Below are 21539 nucleotides of genomic sequence, written 5' to 3' on the forward strand. Positions count from 1 at the left end.
CAATGGGAATGGCTTTAACCTTCCAGAACAGGGGAGACTGAGATGAGCTCTCAGGCAGAAGCTCTTCCCTGTGAGGGTGCTGAGGCGCTGGCACAGGGTGCCCAGAGAAGCTGTGGCTGCCCCATCCCTGGCAGTGTTCAAGGCCACATTGGACACAGGGGCTTGGAGCAGCTTGCTCTAGTGGAAGGTGTCCCTGCCCATGGCAGGGGTTGGAACTGGAGGAGCTTTAGGGTCCCTTCCAAACTAAACCATCCTAAGATTCTATAATAAACAAGATTTATGACATGTACATGAAGGGTGATTTATGGAGTACAGGGGTCTGGCTACAGCCTCCCTTATCAGGTTTCAGCTGGAATGGAAAATCTGACACTCAACAGTTTAGCTCCGTGCTTCTGCACCTGCAGAGATGATGAGAACCAGGCAAATGGGGCCTATATCCCACCTAAATGCTGCATGCGCTCACCTTTGCATACTGGAATTAACGTGACTGAAGCTGATGGTGACTGGCTCTAGTGGTGTGGTGTTGCAGAACAAGGATGTTAATCTGTGTGCGCTGTTGAAATTGGGGAAAACCAGGATCTGTGCTAGGGAGCATGAAAGCAGTGTTCTGTTGGCCTGTTATTTGTTGTGCTGTAAAGCCATTGGTCAGGAAGGGGCTGTGTGTAGGTTGCTGTGTTCACTGGGAATGCAAAAAAGGTTTGTAAAAGTGGGGTTTTTACCATCTAGACTTTTAATGCATATTTATAACTCTTAGTAAAGAGGTTTTATGTATCATAGAGTTCCTGATGCTGGTAAGCATAGCAGTGTTGAGATGCACTTGGTGTAATTAGAAACTAAATGGATTGATAGTATATCTAATGCAAAAAAGGATGCACTCAGTCTCAGGTAAGCAGGTCCTCTCTTTACCTGTCAGGAGTTAGATCTTCTTCCAGCTCAGATATCTTCTTCCTTGTGGCTGTTTTCTTCTGAGGACCACAAAACCAGACAGGAATTAGTGACCTTAGCACAGAAGTGTGGTTTTGAATGTACTGAGGCAAAGGGACAGTCAGAACAGCAAATGCTTGTGTTTGAATGTGGCCCTTGTCACTGAAGGAACCCAAAGGGAAAAATCATATCCTTGAATGCCTAAAGGGAAAGGAAGTCATGTCCCCATTTATAAGAGCAGAGGAGATGTTCCTATCTATATCTATCTGATTATGACATCTATCTGAATATATTCCTATCTGATATTTTCAGTATGCTTAACCTGTGGTAAGATTCTGACTTGTGTCTCACTTCTCTACCTACTGCAAAAAGGCCATGGAAAACAAATAAGAAAGATGTGAATAAGTAATGACAAGCCCCTCCATTAATTACAGCTTACAAGCCACAAATACAGTTAGGGATAATTAGTTGTGAAAAGGACATCATTAATCCATGTTAGTGCCCACCACTGGTGTCCACACTTCAGTTCTGCAAAGCACTTTAGAATTACTTCATTGGAACTATTTACACAGCAGTATTTGTGCACCATGGGATTTCTTCCATGGCTTACATTTAAGCTCTGCACAGCTCTAGAGGCTGTGTTGTTGAGTTAAAGAATCCTATGGAAAATGCTGCGGGGTTTTGGTGTTGGTTTCTTTTGTGTTTGTCTTCCTAGTATGGGTGAGCAGTGTTCACAAACGCATCAATAGGATGTTTCCAAAGACGTCACAATGTGAATGGGTCAGTGGCTGTTACTGTTTGCAATGCAACAGACATCATCTGGATGAAAAGATAAACTAACCCCAGAACTATATTCATAAGCTAACAGGGAAAAAGTGATGTTCTTGTGTTTTGGATGGGAATAAAGCCAACAACCCTATCTGCAGAACTACACCTCAGGTTTCTCTACATAAATAAGCTTGGCAGCAAATACTCATTAGAATGTGCCAGTGGGGCTTTGTTTTGCAGCAAGGAATGGGAAGAACAAAGCATATGCCATGCTGGTTTAACAACTGAGGAAATAGACTGTCAGAAGTTTATTTCCGCTGTTCTCCAGTTTTGTCTCTTTAGCTTTCTCCCAACAAGCTAGAAATTACATATCATGGGGTCTGCCTGGGAAGAAAAGCTAATTTCTACCTATGTAAAGGCACTAAACATATGCTGAATTTATTGGCCAACTGGTATTGTCCTCAAGGCAGCTTCACCAATAAAGTAACTCAAAAGCAACACAAAAATGAACTATGCAGGGGGGAAATGTGTTTTCCTAATTAACATAAACGGCATTTATGGGGAATTTGGCAAACACTGAGATACCATAAGGGGAATTCTGAATTGTAGACAATGGCTTTCCTCCAAAATGCCTTATTGGGGATGGCTTTTATTTAGAAAATGATAATGTTTAATGAATGTGAACACGTTAATCATTTATAATGGAAATCTCCTTGTTTCTGTCTCCAAAATGTCAGCCTAGCTTCTGTGTAGCCATCCATTCACTTGGTTATTTTCTGCTTTGGTAAGTCACATGTAGTGAACTGTATTCGCTATTAGTTGGCAGATGACAGCAGGCTGAGTTCTGTGCTCAGTGTAGTATCTCGTCTTACTGGGTGGGCTCATGAAAATGGTTTTAATAGCTCAGTGGCTGCTATGAGCAAACATGGAGCTCATTTCAGGCTGGACTCCAGAGCAGTGTCTCTGGCACCAGAAGGCACAGGGTAGCCAAAATGTCTCACTGAGGGAACTGAACTGCAGGATCTGTGTCACCCTTTGGCTGTGATTGTCTGAGTCCTGCTGCCATTGGCTGTGAGCAGCTACTGCCACCAGGTCTTTGGGAAGGTACCAAGAGGAAAGCACTCCTGTGGCTTTAGGGAAACGGTAGTGTGTAAGCAGCAGTGTGTGGAGTGGATTCCTTGGATCGTGTGCGGTGCTTGTGCATGTACCTGCTTTGGTTTAAGTCTTTCCTGCAATGCCAAGATAAAGACCGCAGCTTCTGATACTTCTACAGAAAAAGTCCTGGGACAAAGATGTTGGAACAGGTTGCCCAAGAAGGTTGTGAATGCTCCATTCAGTCCCAAGTTGGATGGGACTTGGAGCAGCCTGGTCTAGTGGACTGTTTCCCTGCCTGTGGCAGGGGGTTGGAAGTGGGTGATCATTAGGTCCTTTCCAACCCAGACCATTCTATGATTGTGTGTTCACACTAATTATTAAGCTCTCACTAAATGAGGGGCTCTGAGCTGTGATCCCTGTTGGATTTAGCTACAGCATCCAAAGAAGTTACAGCTCTTACAGCTGGCTGAGAGCTGTGGATACTAATCTCCATCAGATACAGAAAATCCAACAGCAGTTCTGAGTCACTGTCCTCAAATACAGCCTTTCCTCAGTTTTGACCCAGCCTGTCTTTGGGCCTTATTCATTATGGCTTTGCTCTTATCAGGTCTTTATACTAAGGTTGATACTCTTGTCATCGCTTTGCTTTTGTGGTTTTCTTTGCTTCTGCCCAACTGCATCATTGATATCCAAAGCTGCACTGAGATGCTACCAAGGCCTATTACACACTTAGGTTCCTATGTCCCCTCTTTCTGTTTTAATCCCCCAGTGCTGGCCATGCCTTTGTGTATGTGTGGGTGTGCTCAGTTGCAATGGGATGCTTTACCTGCACTTGGATGGAAACAAATCCTTGGGGGAGCAGAGCAGGAAAAGCAGCACAATGGGCTTAATAAAAAGCGCTCTGATAAGCACTTAAACATAACTTCCAGGTCAATAACTACAGAGAGCTTGTCTGCCAGCTCTGATGTTGGGTGGAAACCCAGCTTAAAGAAGCTAGGTCTGTTGTGGTTTACTTTGCTGCAGATTTCCAAGGGAAGCTAGGTCTGTTGTGGTTTACTTCATTGCAGATTCCCAAGGGAAGCACCATTGCCTGCTAAATCCTATGTGTACTACGGTGGGTACATGGCATCCATCTAGATGAAATACTTGTAAAGCTGGTGCGTTGTGCTAAGCTGTGGCTGTCAGCAGAAAGGGGAGGAATCAGAATAACATATCAGTAAAAAGACTACACTGAGATGAGGATGCCACCAACTTTTTAGATGTCAAACACTTTGGCAGATGCTAGCCCTCTCTCTTTCATCTAAAGGTGCTTTATAACAGGCTCCTCTAGGCTGGGTGGGGACTTAGACCTCCTCTTCAGGTTGGATAGAAGGCAGAAGTTCTTCCCTGTGAGGGTGCTGAGGCGCTGGCACAGGGTGCCCAGAGGAGCTGTGGCTGCCCCATCCCTGGCAGTGTTCAAGGCCAGGTTGGACACAGGGGCTTGGAGCAACCTGCTCTAGTGGAAGGTGTCCAATAGAGTGTTCCCTGCCAACAAAAAGCACTTGAGTTCTACTGTGGTGTCTTCCTGCAAAGAAAGGAAAAGACATCCCTCCTTAGCACACAGGGCATGGCCAAATGCAGCATTGGGAAGTTGGGGTAACTGTCCCTAGGCAGAAAATTCCAGTTAGGAGAGTTTAAGAAACACAATCTGGGAGAAATAACCTTCCTCCACACAAACTATTCCAATCCTATGTTAAAGTTCAAAAACCCCAAACAACTCTAAACATAACACTTGATAACTCTAGTGTGACATTCTGATGCAGAGTTTAGCTGATCTAAATGCATCTGCCCATGATGACTTTGGGAAGATGGTTGCAATGTTTCGTCTGTGTATCTTCAGCCTCCCTGTTTTTCAAAGGGATTCAGCAACCCAGTTGGTATCAGCTTTCAGAGCTGCTTTAGTTTTGTGTTATTAAATTGCCCCTGTCAGATGAAAGAGCATTTTTAAAGATAATTTGAGCAGAAGTACAGCAACAGCAAGTATTTGCTTGCTTAAAAGGATTATAGAAATGAAATACAACATGAGATTAGGGTTGGCTATTTGCCTTGAGGATTTGAAGTGCATCTGCTGATTGAACGGTGGGGTCTGTAAGCTTTGAGTTATTTTGCACTGACATGATCTATAGTTTAAATGCTTGGGTAAGGAATTTAGGGAACCACAAGCTGTGGAATTCTGTGTATAGACGTGAACATGACATGGGCTGTGTTCCAGTGGGTAACTCATAAAACAGGTTAAAGATCTACATTATATTTAATTGGCTTAATTATAAGTTCCCAAACCCTTCAATAGTAAATAGTAACATAATTAACGTGTACCTGCTGTAGGTGGTCTGTGTTGTATGGATAAATGAAAGGTTACACCAAAGCATTCAAAGTGCATTATTTCGCTTTATGTTAACCAGTCCAGCAGCTGGAAAAATTCCTGGCACCCAGATCTGCACCTTCCTTGGAAAACTGTATTAATCTGAACATGTCACCTCCAAGAGAGGGATTCTTTGGATTTTCCGGTTTGACTGCATTACAGGATTTCAACAGGGTGTGTATCCCTCTTGAAAATCGGATCTATTTTGCAATGATTTATCTCTGGAACAGTTTGGTTTGTCCTACGCAATGTTTATAAAGGTTAAGGAATAAGATGGCTAAAGGAAAAAGACTTTTAAATGGTTCTGATGGGATTCAGTGAATGTTTAGGGTGTGTATTTTGACACTGGTATCTGTGAGACTGGGGTTTGCACTGAATACAGGGTGGAGAATTGAGATAGACTGAATTCTCCCAACTTGCTGCCCTTACCTTATCACTCTTTTTCCCTTTCTTGGCTTTGGAACTCTTCTCTCCATCCACAGCCAGCTTGAGATTCTCCAGTTTCTGCCGCATCAATGCATCAACCTATCAGACAGACAGAGTTTAACCTAGGTCTGCTGTCGTACCACCACACCTCTGTCAAATGTTCAGTTAAACAAGCATTAAAGCAAAGAACAGATAGCAGGGGCTCTGGAAGGAGCTAAGGTCTATGCCAGGGCCAGTTCTTACAGCTGTAGAGAGAGATACACAGGCAGTGCACATTATTAGTGTCCTTGGACTATTGTAAGCACACCTGCACTATGATCTCCTTCTCCACTTCTTCCCGTTTCTCTTCTTTCATCAGCTCCGGGTCGTGATCCTGGAGAAAATCCCATCCCTTGTCTCTGTTCTGCCAAGCAGCTGTTATCCAAAAGGAAGAAAAAAGGAGAAGAATGTTACAGAAACCCTTGGTTTCTCCAACTGCTGATGGGGGCAAGAAATAGGTACTTGTCAGCAGCTTCTATCAAATTACCAGCTGTATGAAAGTAGCAGGTTCTAGGGACCCTTCCCAAGTGCACAGCCCTGTTTTGTTAGGATCTGTAAGTCTTGAGGGTAACTTTTTTCCTTGCCTCGGACTGTAAATTGCTATGAGACTTCATGAGGATAATGGGATGTAGAGGCTGTCATTTGGAGGTTGAGAAGCTGAATGCCTGGAGTGTTGTTCACCTTCAAAAGCAGATACCACAGCATTGACCAAACCATATTGTGCCCAATGTTGGCATTCTTCTCTCTGCTTAATAGCATAGTGCTTAAATCTTTACCATGAAGAGTCAAAAATGACTCTTGTCCTGAGGAGTGTGCTCTCTGTGCATGTCTCTTCGCTGGCATAATGCAGGCTTGGAGACCAAAGGAAGGTGTTTAATTTAAATTAGGAAGTTCCCCTGTTCTCTGTTGCTCAGTTATATAATGCTAAGTTAAAGCTGAGGCGACCTTGTGAATTAGCCTTTGTAGTAATTCACATGAGGCTGAAATATGGTCCAGGATCATGGAGTAGGCTTATGCTTTAAGCTAAAAGAGGGGAGACTGAGATGAGCGCTTAGGCAGAAGCTCTTCCTTGTGAGGGTGCTGAGGCGCTGGCACAGGGTGCCCAGAGAAGCTGTGGCTGCCCCATCCCTGGCAGTGTTCAAGGCCAGGTTGGACACAGGGGCTTGGAGCAACCTGCTCTAGTGGAAGGTGTCCCTGCCTGTGGCAGGGGTTGGAACTGGGTGAGCTTTAAGATCCTTCCTAACACAGAGAAAGTTTTGCCTTTGGGGAACTTAAAGCTTGATGCAGTTATTGAGAGGCAGATGAAGCCTTTCCCTAAGAGAGACAAGACCTACCTGATAGAGCATTTCTATTTCTTAGTGTTCTGTAAAGGATAAGTAATCAGGAGACCTAACAAAGGAAGCTTGTGCAAACTGATGATCATTCCCCCCAAGCCCGTAACTTTACTTTTATGGAGGCAAATTGTAACTTGCTCTTTAGAAAGAAAACTAGATGATATCTGGCAAGGTTGGTGCATGTCTGAATTCTCCACTAACAGCAAAAGGTGCCTTTTTAACGGAAACATCCCCTATGTTTTTGGAGGTAATTTAAAAGAAGACAATCCATACCTTGTATTTTCTTGCATTTTAAGTCCTGATAGTGTCTTTATAAATGACAGCTAATCTCCAGCAGCATGTGCTAATTCAGTTTCCAGATGATTAAGAATTACACTTGAAAACATAGGATCCTTTATGAATCTGTTCTGTTGAGGGTACTCTTCCCTGTACCCACTGTCATTTCTAAGGCACTGTAAATTCAGGAAGGTTTTCACAGTACCCATAGGAGATCATTCAAGTTTAAGCCCAGTTATTATAACACTGGCTGCTATTTCTACTCCCTATAAATTTTCAGAGTCAAATTATGTGCAGGGTATTTGTGACTTTACACACAGGGAATAGTTTTTGCAGGAGAGTATTCTGAGTTTCACAAGTGAAAAGGGTAGAGATGGAGAAGGATGGTGGATTTTCTTTGATAATGAGGAAAGAAACTCTGAGGTATAGACATTAATTTCTTTACATTACTTGCAGGTCATCAGATGGCATGACAGATGTCATCTAGGATGTTAAGAGGGAAAGCTGATTTGCCCTAGTTAAAAGGTACCTCTTCCAGGCTGGAATTTCAGCCTTGGGGAAAGGGGATGTTACATGGGAATTATATGAGGTTTTAAACACTTTTCTGACTGGGTCACCAAGTGCTGATTCACAGAGGTACTGGGTTTAAAGGGATCTGTAGATTCTTGTTCTTTGGGGTCTTTTTAATCTTAATTGTTTATTGCTGTTTGTGACTTGCTGAGTGGTTAATATCCACTGCAGGCAAACCAGTGACATCCCCACGGGTTAGGCAGCTGCCTCTGACGTTACCTGACAGTGAGTTTTCCAAGTCGTGTATTAGCCACTAGGCCCTCCACTTAAAAAGAAGCGGTCAGTAACTCCTAGGTGTTAGATGTTGTGTTGTTCTTTTATAGAACAACAGAATGCTTTAAGGTTTAGTTTAAAGTGAGGTGAGGAGACTGAGGATGTTGTGTTTGCACTGGCTGGTCAGCAGAGCCTGGTATTCTGCTACAGACAGGGTCATCCAGATACTGGCACTGTTTATTGCATGCGTGTGTGTTATGCAATGCATTTTATATGACCTCTTTTAAAATAGCATGTGTGCTTCTCTGTGGATTATTTCATATGCATACCTCTAACTCAGGACTCAAAAGCCAGCCCAGTGCACTACTGTGACTGCTAACCATGGCCATCTTGGCAGCATTAGCGTCCACTCTGCAGAGTAGTAGCTAATTCCAATACCCCTAAATTTCAGATAACAGCTTGTGACTGTTCATGGAAATAAACGTATTTGAAGCATGAAACTCCTTAAAAAGGCCACTTCCAACCTCCTGGCAAAAGGATTTGAGTCTTGTGATGCCTGATTAGAAATATGTAATATCACTACACTTCAGAGTTTGGGCCATAGAGTATTTGGGTTGAACTCAACTATCCTCTGAAACACTCAGCAAGCCCCAAGTATCAACTGGGCAGCTGTGTAATGGGGGAAATAGCATCTTGCTGCCTCATAGCACAAGGTACTTCAAAAATATAACCCAGGAAGATGGAGGTAATGATTTGCTGCTTTAGACTTGCTCCACTTAAACTCTTGCTGTTTCAGTGTGAAAGTAGGTGTCACACAACTGTTTCCAACAACAGGATATAAAATAAGTGTTTTAGCTTGAGTCTGGCAAATGCAGTTCAGCAGCTTGTAAAACTGCCCAGTACAGGTCTAGAGGAATAGTAGTCATCATGAACTCCAGTGATGTTTAGGTAGCTGTACTGTGTGTAGGTGAATGAATTCATGGGCAGAGGAAGGCAAAGTTATAGGAGCATGATGACATTAATACTGAGGCTTCATTTACAGTAATGCTTTGGAATTATTTCAGATGTCACTTTTGTTGCCCTCAGAAAAGCTCTTGCACAAACATTACAGCACTTTGGTTCTCGTTTGGTTACTTTTACTCATAGAAATGTACCTTTCTGTGTCATTAGATCAATGGTTTTGAGAGACTCCTAAGAAGACCTGAGGTGCTGACAGGCTCCTTTCCTAAATACCTTTAGATCTAATGTCCTCATTTCTGTAATGTTCCAGTAGTTTGGGCAGCTGCCCAGCTTGACCTTATAAGAATGACATTCAGATTAAGTTGAATTAGAAGGACATTCCAGCTGTAATTGTTATCTTTTTCTACTGACCTTTGTATTGACTGTTTCCTTCTTCCATTATTGAAAGGAAATTACTTGGAGCCATTCTCCAGCCTTCATCCTTTTCCTAGATGGGGGGAAGTGGAGACGGTGGTGAACAGTCAAAATATTTATATATTAGAAACCTTGCAAGTATGAAAGTGTGATAATTTTAGTTAGACTTTTAAATACTTGTTTTAATGTGAGCAGTAAGACAGCATCGTTCCATGGAACAGTCCTGTCCCTGCAGGCCCTTGTCCAAAGCCCCTCTCCAGGTTTCCTGTAACCCCTTTAGGCACTGGAGCTGCTCTAAGGTCTCCCCTTAAGGAGCCTTCTCTTCTCCAGGCTGAACCAGCCCAGCTCTCTCAGCCTGGCTCCAGAGCAGAGCTGCTCCAACCCTTGTAGCATCTCCACGGCCTCCTCTGGACTCAAACTTCTTTTCCTGTGAGTCAGCTTGTGTATTTTGTTATGTTCAGTTGATTGATCCCACGCTTGTCCTATGTTAAGTGCTCTAAGGCAACTTGAACCAACAGTGTACATTTCAGTCTAAGCAGAGATAGGGAAATAACAGTCTGGCCATGTTTCTGCAGCTTTCCAAAGCCTGTCCCACACTAGGTAGTTCTCATTCAACAACAGGGAAATTTTTGTCTCCATTGTGCACTTTTGGTGTGGAGATTTTGCTAATGGGTTTCACTAAGGTCAAAGTATGTCTCACTTAAACATTACTGGATGAATCTGGATGCGCAGCCTTCCTCATGTTCAGTGAGGAAAACAGGTTGAAGCATGTTAAGGTGAAGCAGGCCAGACTGGTGTAACATGTGCTCTGCTGCTGAAAAGAGGGATCATATGGTGCTGAAGCTGTGGGTTTTGTTTGTTTTCCTTCTTTGTGTGTGTGGTGGTGTTTTCTTCTTTTCTTAGGTGCCCAATGGGAAATCAAATCAGCACCTTACAGAGAAAAGCAAACAGAGTTACTTTGATATCAAATCCACTTCTTAAGAGATTGCTATCAAGCTTTTCAGAAATATTCAGGTTTCCTTCTGGGATCAAACTTTTGTTTTCTTTAAGAACTGAAGCTACAAGTCAGGATTTTTCTGCCTGCATCACTGTGACTTCTAGCCTATACTTATTTTAATAAGTGTCCTGCTGCTAGAGCTTTTCTCAACTGGTCTTAGATACTATTTCCCTCCGCCCCTGTTAGGATTATAACCTTGGAGAGAATGTTCCCTTTGTTCTTTCTCAATGAACCATAGACAGCCTGACATAATGGCTCAGAATTTTACTAGACAGGACTTGTGATGGCTAAAGAGAGGAGAATGACATGAAGTTATAAAGCCCCAGAGCTCTATATTGTTATTTCACCCCATTCCAAAACAACTGTGAGGGGATTGAGATTCATTTTTGGTATCGCTGGTTCTTATCTAGTGACATGTGCAAACACAACAAAGAATCAAATTTACTCTGTGACAGTCGGGTTTTTAAGCCAATGAGTGAGTTGCCATTTGGTTTCAGAAGCTTGGGTTGGGTCTGACATTTTCAGTGTGCCTGAACATTAATGTCTCATTTTGACCTACTCAGCTGTCTGCAACAGCCTTTTTCATTGCCTCTGCAAGACCAGAGGCATCACAGGGGTTTGTTCTGGGCCAGCTGAGTTGGGAAGGAGCAAGGACAAGAGCAAAGCTGCAGAAATCCATTAATGGACACCCTTGTGAATGTTTCCAAAGGGAAATGGGCTCTCTGAGATGCTAGAGTTCTATATCTGTGTATTACAAGGGTCTTTAAACTCCAGTTTCAAAAGCTTTTCTAAGTTATTACCTTCTTATATACCCTTTTATCTGAGCTTTCCCGTAAAGTTCTGCAGTGTATACACTGACTTAAGCGCTTACACCTTGAAGTGGCACTAGCACAAGTCACCAGAAGTCTTATTGACAACAAACAGTTTGGCATCAGTATTATTTGGCTTAGGTCTGGAGGTCTTATACTCCTTTTTCCCACGGGTTGGCTCTGCTCTGCCACTAGGACACAACAAAGTGGTACCAGTAATTTTACCTTCCACTGCTTGGAGTATGATGCCTTCACTAATGCTGTGATAGTGCACTCTGTGACAGTGTCACCCTGATGATGAATGACTGAAGACATGTGTGACCAGAGCCCAACAAATATCCTGTTTGCATAGGAGCAGCCACCACCCTTCCTAGTTAGCAATGCCAGATCAGGCTTAAAGAGCTTGGAAACACATTTATGTACATGGCTCCTTCAGCCTGCTGTCCCTTTTCATTTCCAAAAGGGAGAAAATCCCAACCCCCAAACCCCAAACATAGTTTTACATGGCCCAAATAGCATTTGCAACCAGCAAAGATGCTGACCTGCAAGTTAACATTTGGATTTCTACCTCCCAATTAGATAGGCTGAGGCTTCCTAAGTTCATGTACTTTAGCATTCCTGGCTAGCTGTTATAAGAGCTTTGGCCAGATTAATGGCTGTTGTCCAAGACAAGCATCTTTTCTTGTTAAATGGTTATTCTAGGGCTAGGACTTACAATGAATCTGTGTAAAACTTGTAGTGAGGAATCAGCTTTGCCCCACAAAACTCACCCTTCTCCTCCACACACTCCCGGAGAGATTAATGACCCTTATTAATAAACCTCCATAAAATATTGTTTCAACTTTGTTTATGCAATAAAGTAGATGGGAAACAAAAGTTGCTGCTTCAGCAAAATCCTACAATTCTTGTTGCATAGTTTGCTTTTGAAGATGCCCTTTGGTCACTGCACTGTTTCACAGGTGCTTTCCTCAGTGAAGTTACTCCCAAAGCAATTCAGAAACCAGCCCTTAGTACATAGAAGACTTTGGGGAGTATATCCTTTAAATGGTGTCCACTGTGACTTACAGCAAAAGATAATTCATGTCCTAAAAACGTGGACTGAAAATGCATGACTGCTATTTACAAGGTTATAAAACACTAACTTGCAGTGCAAAAGACACATGTAAGAACTATACTTATAGATGAGATTGAAATCCATACAAGCTCTGAGGTGGGGAGCCAATTTGAGACTAAGCTTTGCACTCCAGCAGAATGGGTGTCCCATATGAGAAAGGTGTTGAAGAGCAATGTTGGTGCAGTGCTATGTTCTCTTTGTCATGCTTTTGGCAGTTCTGGGGGTGGCAGTAATTAACTTCTCTGTACCCACATGGAAAGTGGCGATGCTTGGTTAACTACCTGGGCAGCCTTTTGTTATATACATGAAAAAAGAAGCAGCAATGCTGTGAAAAGAGTGTGCACGCTGTCCTGGCAATTATGTCAAAGCCCTAATGTGTATGTTTCCCTCATCTATGTCTTTGGCAGTTCGCACCTAACTCAGCTCTTCCTCTTCAGCTGAGCCATGCCATGCAATGGCCATTCCTAAAACATGAGAGGTACAAATCAGTTCCCCAGAATCATCAAGGTCACTGAAACGCTGAGATGGACTGGCCTCAGCCAGTTCTTCTGTCTTCTGAGCCCAGGCCTGAAGCCCTGGTGACCAGTCTAATGTGAATTACTAGCGTCTGCCTACAGATGGCTGACTAGGCTGGACTTTGGCTCTGTTCTCACCGCAGGATGCCCTTACTTTCTTTTTAGTTTTCTCGTCTTTTTTGTCTTTGGATTTTTCTTTCTCTCCTCCTTTTTCTTTTTTGCCCTTCTGGTCCTTTTTCTCCGAAGCCTTCTCCATTTTGGCAGCCAGTTCTGCAGCAACCTGAAGGAGACAGGAAAACATGCGAAGATCTGATCAAATACTTTCATGTGTAAAGTGTGTTATACATGTCCTGTAGGAGGTATGAACCAGTGTGTATTTTCCTCTTTCATTTTCAGCTTTCCAATACTGTGGTAACATGACAATCAATATGTTGCCTGGTGGTCCCCTAAGAATTCCAGAGTGGTTGACCATTATAGAGAAGTCTTTTTGATTTTTGCTGAGGGCACTCCCACCAGCACACTTCAGCACAGGCGCTGACTGTCCCAATCTCCCATTGGGAAAGAAGTCATTTCTATGTCCCCAGCTGCAAGGGATAGTAAGACCAATTCCTGAAACCACCCAGGAGCACAGTATTCTAATGACATACAACCTGACGTTCCCTCTGGACTTGGAACTCCAATTATTAATTTGTCGCAGTGTTTCCAAGGCAGATTGATTTTATAGAGATGGATTTTGAGAGCTTGCCTCAAGGCATGTCTAATTTCAATATATGGCTAAAGACTGAAGCTGTTCTGGTGGCTGAGAGAGTGGATAGAGATATTATGACAAACTCTGACAGATACACATCAATAGCCCAGCATCTTTATCCCTGCAAGCTACTACCAGCAGATAACTGGGTACAGCTACATTGATTTCCATAACTTTAGTTCCTTGCCATTTATACTTTATCATCCAAAAAAGGCAGAGGGTGAAATTTGCTTTTCCTACCATTCTCTTGTTCCCAAGCACCTTTCATTGTGCTCTCTTGTCCCTGAGAGGAATCCTAGGATCACTTACTGATGAGTATAAATCAGAAACACTGTGATCATTGAAGTTTATTAATGGAACATTACTATTGGTAGTACCATGAAAGAGTGGAAAATGAAACATTTCCAATTGGAAGAGATGCTTCCTAGAACAGTAAAAATACTTGTTTTCTAAGGAATGCCTTTAATGCATTGAAGCCTGGGCAGTGGAAGGGGACAATGACAAGGGCTACGCTTTGCAGCCAGTGAAATTCATTAGTGGATTTCCCCAAGCATTTCAGTATCTTACATTTAATTAAATATGGTAATTTAAACCCCAAGCACCATTCAGTCATATCTTGCGGTGATAAGCACTGAAGCATTTCATTCCCTTGGATAGATTAACAGATTGACTGGAGTTCAAAATAGGTTTTTAGTGTCCCAGCAGGCCTGTTGTATCCAAAACCAACAGAGCTATTCAAAGTGTATCCTTTATCCTAGCACTAGTAGTCTGCTAGAAATCCAGCCTCATTACATCCACTCTCTGCTATGACTTCCTACCAAAGGGTCATGGTAATGGTTTCTGGTATCTCAAAGGTGGGTTTTTCTACACACATATGTGCTTGAGAAAAGATTTTAATTTCAAGCAGTGTTTTTAAGTAAATACTGGTGAAAGTGTGTGTATATGTATATATATAAATTTAATACATATAACTTCTTTATATATATGATTTAAGTAAATCCAGACTCTGATTGGAATTATTTGCTTTCATGTTCATATGCAGGTATGCAAAGGGGTTATGTAGATTTTCTGTTCTCATGAGCCTGCTATAATGGGACTTAATGGTTGAACTATCCTTATCCTTCTGTCTTGCCTTCATCTGTTCTGCAAGATGGCAAGACAAAAACATGCGTTTAGTATTTTCAGAGCTGCAATACAAGCTATGGTGCAAAGGCTTGAACTAAGTGCTCATATAGGAATAGGAAAATGGTGCTTGCAATTAGCACTGAATGAAATGCACAGGCACACAAAAAGCCACATTTAGACACAAGCTCAGTGACTGCACTCAGAGACCTTGTGTGTCCAAATAACACTGGTACAGTCTTTTTCCAGGATGCTTTGGCAACACATGTGTAGTCTGAGATGCCAAGTGGTTTTGGTGAAATCATGGGACACCCATCCCTGGCAGTGTTCAGGTCCAGGCTGGACACAGGGGCTTGGAGCAACCTGCTCTAGTGGAAGGTGTCCCTGCCTGTGGCAGTAGTTGGGACTGGATGAGCTTTAAGGTCCCTTTTAACCCAAACCAGTCTGGGGTTCTATGATTTGGGTTGGAAGGGACCTTAAAGATCATGCATGTGAAGCCTGAAATTTCTGAAGTGGCTCCGTGCTTCCCAGAAGGGAATAATAGAGCAAATGTATCTTTCCTTTTCTGTCAGATACACCTTCTCTTGCTCTTTTGGTGCAGCTTCTCCAGCTCTGCTTTCAGCTCTGCTCTCAGCAGCTCCATAATTGCAGAGGCCTGAGAGCTGGGGTGAAGCTGGCTGTGTATGTAACCTTGTCTCGCTTGTACTCTTCTATACAGAGCAGTTTTCCCTCCAGCTACAAGAAGATGCCTGAAGAATCTGACAAAAGAGCAGGAAAGAAAGGGAAGGGCAGCAAAGGTTAGTTTGAGATACCAAGCAATTCACCCACATTATAATAACCGTTTTTTTTTCTTCCCTGAAGAAAACTTCATAGTGGAAATAAAAGCAGATGTCTTCCTAAATTATTTTAGACTGCCCTTTTCTTTGCGAGGTTGCCTCTTTCTGAAATGATGCTGAAAGTCCTTATAAAACTCTGAACACTGAGCATGTGCTTCAGTAAGAGAGGATGAATTTTAGCCTCCCCCCAGCCCCTGATGTAGGACTCTTATTGAGGGATGACTCTTCTCCAGTAACATTTTCTTTTGAGGCTGAAAAGATGTTTTCCTCTAACATGATAACCCCCAGAAGTCAAATTGACTTTGCTCTTCATACATTGGTTCAAGTGTGTTTCCAAACTCACAGTGCAAAAGTGTGTGATTACTGCAGCATTTGATTGCATAGCAGTGTGTTACTGTCCCTACCTGCGAATAGTCAGGGTTCCTAATATTAAACATCTTCTGGGGATCTCTTGCACTGCCGTTTACTGATTACAGGGATTCATGGGGATCTTCAGCTGTTGGTATTAATGAATAGTAATTACAGAGTATATTGCCCAGAGTGCCAAGCCAGGATCAGGGGTCTGTGTTTGCACAGCAGTTAATACGTAGGGTTTTTTCTTCCCCCTGCTTCTCTAGATGCTGCTGGATCTGATGCTGTGATTACCATCATGTGGCAATGCAATCAAATGTACAACCAAGCTCTTTATAAGCATCTCTTTTCCTGCTAAGTTATTTAAGATTGGAAATGAGGGGGAGTTGAGAGAGGGGGGATGTGCCTGCTAAATGACAACTCTCTTGGCTTATTTTCATGGTGATGACACTTAATGAACAGGAAGAGACCATCATTTTGTTGGCAGCAGGATAAAGGCAAAGCTAAAAATCGTTGCATCTGATGGTTATCTTTGGAGCAAATATGAAAACCCATTAGGGACAAACACCTGAACAGATGCAGGAGGCTACACTGATGTCTTAGAACCTTAAATTTCTCTTGAAGAGTGTGTAGAGAAAAGCTTCTCTTCAGTCAAGAGAGAGGATGTATTTTCCTAACTAAACCAAGTACTCTGCATGGGGAACTCTTTAGCATCCCCTTTGGAAAGGTATTTGTAAAATGTCATGGAAGCAGCTTCTGCAGGAGGCCAGCTTCATTACAAAGTCAAGTAAGGTCAGAGTTGTCAAAGGATAAAGAAATATAGAATGTATAATAACGCAGCAATGGTTCGTGAAGTGATTAATTTGTATTTTATTTTCCCCAAAGTGTCTTTACCCAAGCCTTATAAAATGCTCACTTTTTAAATACACTTCAGTCTTGATTTTTCATGGAGTTTAACTGAGGAGCACCCAACCCATTCATAGAAGCTAATATATACAAGAGGTGAAATCCTGTCTCCCCTGAAGTCAAGGACAAAACTCCCGTTAACTTCAATGGGGCCAGGATTTCATTTCCTATGTTGCCCAGTAGACCAGTGTGGAACAAACCCAGTTGCCTTAGGGATTTTTAATATGCAGCTGACTCAGTTGAACAAAAACTGTTTTACTTGTCTGACATTCAGGTAAAATCATGATCTCACTGAACTTTCTTTTGCCAGTGGTATTCTGGGTATCTGCTCAGGTTGTTGCATACATTCTGCTGTTGGTTGTGCTGGCTGAAAAAGAGAAAACCTTTGAAAAGTAGGTAATAGCTAGTGAAAATGTGTTAGGAAAACAGGTGTAGTTGTTTTCTTCCAGGTATTTTTCATTCCTGCAGGGAAAACAGGCAGCAAAACAATCTCTTCAGACTTCTGCCTTCCTTTATTATGTTTTTATGCAAAGAGAAAGCAGATGCCCAAGAAAGATGGCAAAATAGCTGAAGATGGGAATTCAGAGCAAAGGATGACTTTAATTCTCCATCATCTCCCACCACATCCAGTTGTGCTCAGTACAACCACCATTCTCCGAACTGTGTTTAGCCCTGTTGGTAGCAGGTCTGATTAGCATCAAGTTCCCTCCAGGCTTCTCCTGCAATAAGCCACACTTGCTGGGTGGCTCCCTTGCTGCTCAGAGCAGCCAACAAAGCCTTGTTGACTCTGGCATGTGTTTCTACTTTAGGAGCTGAAAACATAACCAGGAGGTCTCCTTCGCTCTGTCTGGGACTGAACAACAGAGAGGCTTAGAGGCTTTGCAGGGTTGACCTTTGAATGCTCTGAACTTGGCTAAAACCAGGAGCAGGCCCTGAGCTCACTTTTAGTAAGGCACAGAGAGCTGTTTGTAGCGGTTTTCCTGCCTATTTTTGTAAGCAAGGCAACTGATGGTTGGAGTATCCTGCTTTGTGCAGGGCTAGTCTGTATTTACATCTGCTTAAACCACACAAAGACTGCTTGTATACCCCTATGATTCCAAGAAGACTGAATCCAAAATGCTGTTTTACCATGCCTGTGTTAGACCATCATTTGCAGGCAGCGGATGAACACAACTGTGTCTCTCAACAGGGGAGCTTTAAGGACTGCACAGGTCATGAAGCCCACAACCAGCCACCACGCCTGGCTCACTCAGGAGTACTGGAGGCTGTTGTTATGAAGACTTATTACTTAAACAGACCTATTTTGTGGCAATGCTTTCCCCAATCCCATCAACCTTCTTCATTAAAGAAGTGACAGTACCTGCTCTGGAGTATTCTGAGAAAGGATAGCCATTGACCCTCCTGCCTCTTCAGTAGGATAGTCAGGGAACCTGCCCACAATGTGCCTGTGTGAGAAACACAAGTGAGAAAGGAATTACAATCCCAAGTTGTTAGCTGGTCAGAAGCACACTCTCCTGTTCAAACACACAGAGCTGAGCAGCTGCTCATGACAGTGGCTTTTTGGCCAGGAAATACATTGAAACACTTACAAACCCATGTCTCTTGTTCTGTGGCCCATCAAACACTGAGAGTTCACTCTACAGGACAGCCTTAGCTTAAAGTGTTCCTGTTTATAGCTCTACCCTCTGCTTTCAACATCCAGCTTTAAACAATAAATACTAATTTTATTTAAATTGGGTTTTAATCTACAAATTCCAGATTGTATTCCCATGGGAGGATTCATCCTCCACAATTCCAATATACTTGCAAATTTGGTGGTGATGGAAGCTGGTGAGGAGGCTTCACAGATGGCATGGATAACGTAGAGTGCTTCCAGACCCTTCAGAAAGAGACTAAAAGATAGAAGCAATAATTACAGTGCAAAGGCCATTTATATTGATAAGGCATTTGAACTTTATTCACTTCAGTAGCTTTTTGGGTCATATTAGGAAGGTTTTCTGCCTGTTTGGCAATATCATCTTTATGGTGTTACCAAACCTCATTCTGACACTGGAGGCAAATCCTTCCACTGCTTTCAAAGCGAATGGTAATGCTTCCTCTGAAAGGAATGAAATTTCCCTGGAGAAGGAAACAGCTTAGAAAGGTCAATGTGATTCATAAAAATTGCTTTCCTTTCTCCTTTCTTAAACAACTGGTACCTTCAGGGACTTTCCTAGCCTGCTGTTGAGCAGGAGGCTCAATTTAAAATGAAGATCCTTGGAACACAGCATCTGTTACGTTTCTACAGCACCACGTGTAGGGTTTAGACCTCTAGCTAGTATTAATGTAACACCAATTATGGAAGAATAAACAAATATCCATCTGTGACTGTAATTGAACATTGCAAGTCAGTTGCATGTTCGACAATTACTAGTTCTATATGCAAACAGATGCAAACCTGTGGTCACTGCATCCCCAGAAGCCAGAAATGAACAAAGGGCTCTTACTGTTAGCATATTTTCTATTATTATTACTACTTTTACTCTAGCAAGAATGGGATTTTGGCCTCAAAACCCTGCATCATCCATTTAACTTAGATCAGGGGTTCGTTTTTTACAAACACACAGAAAACAGCTCAAGTTTGTTTTAAATGCTGCTACAGGCCTGGCTTGCAGTAGCAAATTGCTCAAAATCTGATATTAAGACTGTTGCTACTTTACTAATGACAGCTGGGGGGAAGGAAAGGCAATATTCACTGTGGGTGAAGAATCATTCTGGAGTCCATTGCCCATTGAATGTGGAATCAGTGCCAGCTTTCAATATCCATTAGCGTTATATTTGGTATTTTGATTGGCTTTTTTTGCTTCTAAATCATTTGCAGCTCCTGGGGACAGTAGTCTTTGCTCTTTGGCTACAGTATGGTGAGTGTGCATCTGAGCGCTACTGAATTCAATAGAACTTTGGATATTTGCAGGTGGGCTCCAAGTCCTGATCTGTATTTGTTGCTGAACTCTTAGGCAGAAGCTCTTCCCTGTGAGGGTGCTGAGGCGCTGGCACAGGGTGCCCAGAGAAGCTGTGGCTGCCCCATCCTTGGCAGTGTTCAAGGCCAGGTTGGACACAGGGGCTTGGAGCAACCTGCTCTAGTGGAAGGTGTCCCTGTCTGTGGCAGGGGTTGGAGCTGGAGGAGCTTTAAGGTCCTTTCGAAACCAAAACAGTCTGGGATTCTACAACTGGGTCTTTGGTTGAGAACAATGCAGAATCTAAGTTCCTGTGGACATCGGTGACCTTGGGAGGAGATAACTACCGTAGGTTTCAGTGGTAGTTCTCTTCTGGGGCATGTGTTTTGTGTTTCTGGATTTCATCCTTTCCCGTGTGCCGTTGTTTCGCAGATCAGTTGCTGCCCAGTTGTCAGGGAGCAGTATTCCTCAGTCTCATTTCCCTGTCTGACCTCTTGTGGGTTTTCTTCTTTTTCTTCAAGGTTTCAACAACTGCAACTGCAATCTTGTAATGCCTGGAAAGCATGCACATACATGACCCTTGTAGACAAATTTCTCTCTTTATGATAGCCTCTGAGTTCAGAGGTTAAACCAGGGATTCATTTGGCCTGTAAATCCACACAGAAAAATGCAGTCATTGATCTTCCTGGTCAAAAGTTCATTGGGAAATGTAATGAATCTCAATTTTCATTCTCCGCTCACTTTCTGGCAGCATTCTACTCGGAACCATCACAATGGGTTGTCTCATGCATTTGTCATGAGATGCTAATTTGGATTCGACTAAGCTATTTTGTATCAGCTTGTTTTCTAGTGGTTGAGAATGACAAAACACCAGGGTAAAATGAGCAGCCAGCATGCATTCCATGAACCAGCCGAGGCTATTCCTATATCTTTGTTCCATCAGATAAGCCCCATGTCTTCTATGGCTCAAGAGGGTCCCACCAGGCATATCCCACAGGGAACAGCTCTTGAATAAGGAGGATCTCCCAAACATGTAGAATGCTCTTGAACTTGCTTTGCACCAAGAATAGTTCAGATAATTTTCAACTGCCCTCCCTCCCCTTTTGAAACATCCTAGAAACAGTGAAGTATTCATGATTAGAATGAATGTTCTAAGGCAATCATACTGAAAGAAAATTAATCCAGATGGTATAAGACTTGCTCCAGACTTGAGCCTCGCATGTTCTTTTGTTTTGCTGGAAGTGTAGATGAGAGATTTATGTTGGAAAATCCTTGGTTCCACCTATGCGGCACTGATGGCGCAACTCAACCTATAAACCAAGGCTTTAGAGAAGGTGGAGCTGCAGAGGTTCCCATAGTCAGCAACCAGCTTGAAACTTGAATTGGGGAGTAGAAGAGCACCGCACCTGCATCTGCGTCTTTTGGTGATTCCAAAAGTTGAGTCAACCACAGTCACTGTAGGGCTTTAGCTTGCTGGAGATGTGTGAATTTCAGCCTGTATTTGTTATTTAGATTGCTCTCTTGGTTGAGTGAACTAAAAACCCCCACTGCTTGGTCAGCATTTTCTTTGGTTTTCAGTATTTATAGTACCCTGACACTTTCTTTGCGCATCAGTCACTGGTCTGACAGATCGTCCACAGCTCACGCACCCTGATGCTTTCTCTGTGTGTATCTGAGTGCTGTCAAACTGAACTGGTGGTCAGGAAAGTCTGGCTGCACGTTGATGGGGAGAGGAGAATGCAGAAAGCTCATGCTCTTGATAAGCGTATTGGAGTGTGTAATGTA

The 21539-nt window shown here is 42.8% G+C and overlaps 1 protein-coding gene across 1 annotated transcript in view; it reads right to left on the bottom strand.

Annotated features, from left to right (window-relative positions):
* Positions 1-21539, bottom strand: part of IQCA1 (IQ motif containing with AAA domain 1) — a 95017-nt gene that overhangs the window by 27235 nt on the left and 46243 nt on the right. Inside the window, exons 7-12 of the mRNA XM_061379193.1 lie at positions 18179-18263; positions 13010-13135; positions 9418-9493; positions 5922-6028; positions 5618-5713; positions 907-965 (exon numbers count right to left, since the gene is read on the bottom strand). Coding sequence (XP_061235177.1) covers positions 907-965; positions 5618-5713; positions 5922-6028; positions 9418-9493; positions 13010-13135; positions 18179-18263 — 549 coding nt within the window. The remainder of the gene's footprint in view (positions 1-906; positions 966-5617; positions 5714-5921; positions 6029-9417; positions 9494-13009; positions 13136-18178; positions 18264-21539) is intronic.

Source organism: Neopsephotus bourkii, unplaced genomic scaffold (genome assembly GCF_033783945.1).
Source record: "Neopsephotus bourkii isolate Nb327-2 ecotype Australia unplaced genomic scaffold, CSIRO-AGI_Nbou_v1 NB_1768, whole genome shotgun sequence".
NCBI classification, from domain to species: Eukaryota; Metazoa; Chordata; class Aves; order Psittaciformes; family Psittacidae; genus Neopsephotus; species Neopsephotus bourkii.